Source organism: Gymnoscopelus microlampas, assembly GCF_963454915.1.
Source record: "Gymnoscopelus microlampas genome assembly, chromosome: 14".
NCBI lineage: Eukaryota > Metazoa > Chordata > Actinopteri > Myctophiformes > Myctophidae > Gymnoscopelus > Gymnoscopelus microlampas.
In genome coordinates this window covers 10,657,996-10,665,471 of record NC_139951.1, presented here as the reverse complement: position 1 = coordinate 10,665,471, position 7,476 = coordinate 10,657,996, and the positions used below count along the sequence as shown (strand labels likewise).

General features: G+C 42.7%; 1 protein-coding gene across 1 annotated transcript in view; it reads right to left on the bottom strand.

Moving 5' to 3' along the window:
- Window positions 1-564: 564 nt before the first annotated feature.
- Window positions 565-7,476, bottom strand: part of heatr1 (HEAT repeat containing 1) — a 48,254-nt gene continuing 41,342 nt past the window's right edge. Inside the window, exons 39-45 of the mRNA XM_084078723.1 lie at window positions 6,811-6,945; window positions 6,282-6,386; window positions 5,637-5,805; window positions 3,670-3,830; window positions 3,377-3,535; window positions 2,534-2,642; window positions 565-1,580 (exon numbers count right to left, since the gene is read on the bottom strand). Of these exons, the coding sequence (XP_083934849.1) occupies window positions 1,492-1,580; window positions 2,534-2,642; window positions 3,377-3,535; window positions 3,670-3,830; window positions 5,637-5,805; window positions 6,282-6,386; window positions 6,811-6,945 (927 nt within the window). The 3' untranslated portion in view covers window positions 565-1,491. The remainder of the gene's footprint in view (window positions 1,581-2,533; window positions 2,643-3,376; window positions 3,536-3,669; window positions 3,831-5,636; window positions 5,806-6,281; window positions 6,387-6,810; window positions 6,946-7,476) is intronic.

The following is a 7,476-nucleotide window of genomic DNA, read 5'->3' as shown; positions in this document are numbered from 1 at the left end:
GTGGTTACCAAGTTGCATTTACAATCCCTCTTAGATGTCAGATGAGAATATTTATCCAGAGGGGAGAAATTGGCTGAATTATAGCATTATATACACAAATTACTGTAAATTACAATTACTTTACCAACAATACCATTATTTAGAGCAGTGGTTCTCCAGGGTTCATTGAGGGGGTTCCCAGCTAAATCAAATTAGTAATTAGTATAGCAATGAAATCAGCTCAACCACTTTAACCCTATTTTCTAAATAGCCAATCTTCAAACTCACAGCACTTGTAGATCTGGCATTTTTGAAAAAGTAAAAAAAAAAGTGTTACATTTTAGACACATCTTTTCTTCTGGGGGTCCCTGGCATAAAAATATTTTCAGATGGGGGTCCGTAGCTAAATACCAATTTGGTCATCCTTTTGACATGAAAATGTTAAGAGAACCACTGATTAAGGGCATATATGAGAAATATGAGAACATAACAGAGAGAAGAGCATCAAAAGCATAGGCCTAGTATCTGAGAATGAAACAGGTAAATCATTATTTTAATAACAAGATGCAAGGCGACAAGCTCAAAGAAAGTTCCATTATTTTATTCAAAGACATCTTTACAATGTTTTACATTTAATATAATGTATCAAATATGCAACTGCATGAGTGTGAGCCAAGGATGTGTCAAATATAACACAAAAATATTTAACACACAAAAACAAAGAATCCTTGACACCTACAAGGTGATACCTACATTAATAAATCATTATAGAACTGCATACAGTAACAGTCTTGTTTTAAATACATTTGAAACGCTTATTGACAGTTATGTTACTCTCTGTCACAAACACTGTCTAACTGTGATAATAACTGATGTTATTGTACATTACTTGGTTGCATGCCGTATACGCACCAAAAATAGCAATAGCTATTATAGCTCACAGTGTGTCACATCGCAACACATTGTGAGCTTGTAGATCTGCAATTCTTTTTTAATTGTGGAAGGAATTTGTTGAATAATCTTGAAAAACTTTAACTCCACAAATGTTATGAGGGTCACAAAATCTTTTCAAACAGGGGGTGGGGTTTTCACATGCAAAAGTGTGAGATAAATCTGTCTCCCAAAACAAGTTTGAATTCTAACTGAACATTACTCTGTAACCCTCATATCCACATCACAGTGTGCCAATCAATACAAAGAAAGCTAAAGGGTAACTGTCTGCTGTGTGTGTGTGTGTGTGTGTGTGTGTGTGTGTGTGAGAGAGAGTGTCACACTGACGTACGCACAGTTAATCTGTAAACCAGTGAACTGGAGTTGGTTTTCAGCAGGAACTATCTGTTCTGCTGGATGGTGGTGAGACCAGATAGTCTCACTACAGTATAGGGACAAGTTGTGCAACACCTGACCAAGAGTCAGACGTCTGACAAAAAACAGGCTTCCCCTGTTACGTCGCTTTTCAGCGTTCCCGGTTGTCCCTGCGTCGCGTGACGTTGACAATTCAGGCGTTGTGTGTTAGAAGTATTGCTGCATTGGTTCTCCCAGAATAGCCTCCATCTCCTGTAGGACTTTCTGCACCTGCTGCTCCACCTCCTCGGACTCATCTGACACACACAAGATGAAAGATGATTAAAAAACGATCAAATCTCGCTCTAAACAGGTTTTCCAGCTCTCCTGCCCGTCTCGGATTCTTTATATAGACTGTCAAACCAATCATTGGACAGAAGGCTAGGTTGGTCTTCCTTCTGCATAATGGTACATTTCATAGTGTACAGTTACAGTTCCCCAAACACAAATTATCCACATTCTGTGGGAGTAAATTGGCCCCTGCAGGTGTAATCCACACAAATGTCACAGTCGCTAACATCTTGTTAGCCCCGCTGCTACGTTCAGGGCAGCCTTAAAGGAACAGGTTGAATTTTTAAATGGAGGAACTAACACATCCATCGGAACGAAGGAATATATGAACCACTTAAGCCCCATATACTTTATTGTACGACAAATAGCGAAATCAGGCAATAATAACCGGAGTACTACTGATCACACACAGACATTGATCAAATTCTAGAAGTAGCAGTAGAATCAGGGTTAAATTGGCTGGAGCAAAAGCCTCTACAGGGATAACACAAAAACCTCAACATAACACAGACTGATGGCTTTAAGCTATGCTAAAGCTGAACTCCACAGTCGCCGCTTCCTATATCCACCATTTCAAATTAAAAGCCAGACAAAAAGGGTGACAAGAAGGCAATTACTGAAATTACCCAATCTTATATCTATACTGAACATCTGGGTCCAAGAGTTCTAAACTTTTAATCCCTATCCAAATGGATAGTTCAACACCATAAAAAAGGATTGGGATGACTTTGATATACGATCAGTGATCATAGAATTATATCAGCAAACATTATAACAATAAGAAATATATGTTTGATTAATCCAATAATATATTTAACACGCCAAAATCCAAATCTGACCCTTGGATAGGGATTGGACATTTTGAACTGTTGGGCCCTGGTGATTTCGATGGGTGGCTCAGTAAAGCCAGTACACTCACCCTCCATGAGTTCAGCCAGGAAGGGGATGGTCTCTGGAAGCAGAACACTGTAGTTCTCCCTCAGTTTACCCGTCAACTCCATCAGCGCCAGCAAGGACGAGAAACGCACCTGGACCAGAGAGGAGGACGTCAATTAACATGAGCACGACAGGACATTTTCAGTTATGCCTGGATGAGTGTCAGTGTGTGTCACCTTGGTTAAAGGGGAAATCCACCCATTTTCAATATTTAACTATGTCATTAATATAGCAACATGATGAGTCATCATGTTGTAATTTGCAATGTTAAACCCACAATCAATCCTCCAGTTCAAGGCAACACAGAAAGGGGGGAACTTTTTTCTTATTTCCACACAACTCCTTTATGCTATATTAATGACATAGTTAAATATTGAAAATGGGTGGATTTCCCCTTTAAGCTCTATGAGTGGATCTGTAACATCCATGCTGTGCTGTGTGTATCTGTACACTGTAAAATCCTAAGTGTTGATTTAACTCGGAGTGTGTACAAATGGAACCCCAAAAAAAGTTACAGACTCTCAAGGGTTCATTTGGTTCCACTCTTAGGGTCTTTACACAACAAGAGAGTTTATTTAATGCGATTCATTCAAACTGCTGTTTATGTCATGAGTACATCCACACAGTACGCAAGTATTATGCAGCGATAAAGCAAGGTTGATTTTTCATCCCCCTGTATGAATGAGGCATCTCCAAATTAATAGCTTTGTGTGTAATATTCGCTGACGCATTTTCGCATCGTTCCTAGTGTGTAAGGAATTTTAGAGTAAAATATGAGTGTGTGTGTGTGTGTGTGTGTGTGTGTGTGTGTGTATGTGTGCGGTACCTTGGCGGAGTCGTGTCTCGTCTTGAGGAGGATCTGGTAGTTCAGCGGCTTCCACTGGCTGTCGTCTCCCATGGCCACGGCGAATTGACCGATGCATGGCAGCAGGTGAGAGGTCACTCTGCTCTGGCACGCCTCGTCTCCTCCCAGTGTGTTCTCCAGCTACGGCACGCACACAGGGACAAAACACACACGCAAGATAACGCTACAGTTAACTTATTAATCCCTGGACAGGTTGGGATTCTCTAATTGAAAACAGGTGCTCTGATTAAAAGCCATTGGAATCCGACACTGACCTGGTCGACCAGCGGTCCCAGCAGGTTCTCGCTCCTCTCCGTACTCAGGAACTTGTGCGTGTCGTACAGGAAGATCTTGAACATGCAGTCCAGAACATACTGCAACAACATGCTGGTCTTCTTCACTCCATCTTCATCCTCAGAGTCAAAGAACGCCTCGTCTGCACAGGAGAGGAGGGGAGGACAGAGGAGGTGAAGGAAGAGAGAGAGGGGGGGGGGGAGAGGAGAATGAGGGAGGGAGGAAGAAAGTGAGGTAGGATGTGATAAAGGGAAAAGAGTAAGGAGAGGTGAGTTAGGGAAGGAGCGAGGAGGAGAAAGAGGGAAGGAGGAATTTAAGGGGGTAGTGATAAATTATTAATTCATCTCAAAGCTATAAAAAGATACATCATAAGCTTTTCTAACTTCTGTGTTCACGGTCACCTACTTTGCAGTGTGATGCTTACATTGCTATGGTTACCATAACCAAAGCATCTTCTTATGGAATAAACGTGTCATAGAGACCACCATGGATTGATTACTTCCTCTTCCATGTTTGCCAGAGAAGCACAGTGATGCTATAAATGGAAATGTCCGCTCTATATATTTATTAGTGATGTGTCGTTCATGATCGATTCGTTCAAAAGAACTAGTTCTTTGCCGTTAACGTGAACAAGCTTGTTCACTTTCTGAAACAGTTATATACGGGAGCTATAGTGTGAACACACTATCGCTCCCGCGATGGTGTTTTACACTAGAAAAAGCGCTACTACTGAACGAGAAAGTGAACGAATCATTTGAACGAATCATTGCCATGGCCGTGAACGCGAACGAAATCGTTCGTTCACTGGAATGAACATTTTTGCCCACCACTAATATTTATGGTTTATTATCTGTACGTAATATTGTGTTGTTTGCCTGAAACATGTTACATGCTGCTTTCTTGGCAAGGGCTCATTATGACTGGTTCAATAAAAGAAACCAACTACAACGTCCTAGGGTTTGAATGGTGTGAGTAGTAGTGAGTAACTGCCCTTTCTCTGTCCTGTCTGCAAAGTGACTCCCAAAGCAAATGCTTTTGGGAGCGCTTGTTTTGGCTTGGTCCTGGCAGGCGCGCTAACAGCAAGGCCTTGAGGCTTACGCGGTGTGCCTGAGAGGGTTGCCAGGCGATAAGAGTGCCCGTGCCAAGCGGTCAGTGGCCTTGTGGCATCAACAAGCACGCTGTCCAAGTTGGCAAGCCATGGTGGATGGATTAGGTCATCATGTGGACCAAAACAGGAGCTCTCTAGACCAGTGGTTTTCAACCCTTTTCATTATCAAGGTCCATTATTTATTCGGCATTTGAGCCACTGAACCACCATTTTAACGAGATTTAGCCTCTCAGACCCAAAACTTAGAATATTGGATAAGACTTTGATGTTGGTAGGCTACCATAGGACAGATAGCTGGCAAACATTGATCAAAAATACCAATTCTTCTACATGATCGAATAATTTATTTTTTATTTCTTTTCCCCGTTTATCACAAAGAGTCCGGAGAGAAAACACGATCCAAAGATTAACTGTTAAAATAATAACTGTATTTTTGAGTGAAACATGCTATTTTCATAGGCGGACAACAAATGTCAACGAGGTCGCGATGACCTGAGATTCTGTGACTACTTGAAAAGGTAAGAGAATCAGCCAGAAATAAGTCTGGCACTGAATGAGTTAAGTAATGCAGATGTTTAACAATAATCTAACTCTTGAGAGCGCAAATTGAAACCAAATGGACCCGTAACCCAAGGGGCCAAGGGCCAGGGCCCAAATGAACCACTGCCCTAGACGCATCTCGGCCAATCACAGCAACTGGCTTTGGAATCGATAAACACAAATGTCCAATCTACTGTCCAGCAAAGAAAGAATCCATTCAAATTCCCTCCTGACATGTCAACTAATTATTTGTCTTTCTTCCCCAGATTTCCGTAGCCTCCGTTTGTCTCGAAGACTCACCTGTTTTGGCGACGTTGGTCCGTCGGAGGAGGTCGGAGAAGGGCTTGACCAGGTTCCCGGCGAAGAGGACGAACAGGCCCTTCAGTCGGTCGGCGATGCAGTCGGCCAGGCGGTAGAATGTCAGGAGACGCTCCTTGCCGTCCGTCTCCGTCTTACTCCAGTCAAACAGCTACGGGACAGACAGAGACTTATTTGTTAACCACTTAAACGCTATATACTTAGTTGACCAGGGTTCCCCCACGGCTCTATACTAGGTCTGCTGGTATTTCCCAATACATCAAATATTTTCGCCTAATGTTCTCCCCAGAATAGGGACACTAGGGTTCAAGTAGTTAACATAGAAAGAGCTATCCAGATGCACAACAAAACTTAACGGTCAATGTTGACACTTCCTCCATTCATTTCAGTTTCATCTGTTAGAAAACTAATCGCCTTCTACACAATTTCAAACACAACCTGCAAGAAATGCAACCCTGAGCATTCATTTTCTACATCATTTCGTCCATAAAAGTGCACGTGCCTTTTTTTTCCAATTTTGAAATCTGTCCACAAAAGCAACATTTCACTGAAAAGAAAGGAGAACAGATCATTGGACAGGAGACATGTCCATGTCAAAAGACAATGTCCCCGACCGAGCGTCCTTACCTTGAAGAAAAGCGGTCTGAAGGTCTGCTCGGACAGCTTCATCACCATGGCGATGAGACAGTCGATGACGTTGCCCTCCACTTCCTGGGTCTTGTCCAGGTCACCCTATCAGAGACAGCAGAGCCATGAGGTCACACAGCACAGGGTCTAATAACTGATTGTAGTTATCAGGGTGACCGGTGATACGTTTCCTTTATCTGGTCAGATTATTCGTATTTCTGACTTTCTGTCTGATTGAAAAGTAACAGTTGTGGACATACAAGCCCCCCCCCCCCTCAACAGCGTAGTCGATATAGTGGTTGGCAACGTGTCATCACCCCGGGGGTGTGGCATAGTATCTGCAGACATATGGGGGGGGGTAAGAGTCAATGTTAAGTCAAACTGTTTATGATCCCCCAAGATGCCCGCCGCTACCAAGTGACACTTGTTGACGCCCCCTTCAGGATTTTTTGCTGTGCACTATACAGGCATGCAGACGAGCAGACATACCGACAGGCCTGCAGAGAGAGAGACAGACAGACAGACATACCTGGCAGTGTTGCGCTCTGAAGTCTAGAGCGATGAGAAAGAAGGTGGTGAGCTCTGATTGGCTGGCAGTGAGCTGCTCTTTCTCCATGTGAGTGATGTGTTCTTTCAGGACGCTCATCAGAGGAGCCAGGTGACTCTGACAGGACCCCAACACACACACACACACACACACACACACACACACACACACACACACACACACACACACACACACACACACACACACACACACACACACACACACACACACACACACACACACACACTTTACTATACATAGTTTACTACACTTTATTTCATAGTGGCTGCTAGGAATACTGATGAGGTAGGAATTGAAGGCCATTTCAATGTTTTTACTTGTAACTGGCTTCTAATAAGACCTCAACCCATTAAGGCCTGAGGTTCCGATTCTACAAATGTCTTCTAAATCGCAACAGTATTCTGAAAAAACGTATGTTTCTATATCAGTGGTGCTCAGAAATGTTCATGTCAAGGACCCCAAAATGATATGTATTTGGCCACGGACCCCCATCTCAAAATATTTTGTCCCAAGGACCCTCAGAAGCGAAGATTTGAGTTAAAAATGTTTAAAACAATATATATTCAAAGATTTTCACATATTTTCACGATTTTTCAAAAATAGCAGATCTACAAGCTCATAGCGCGG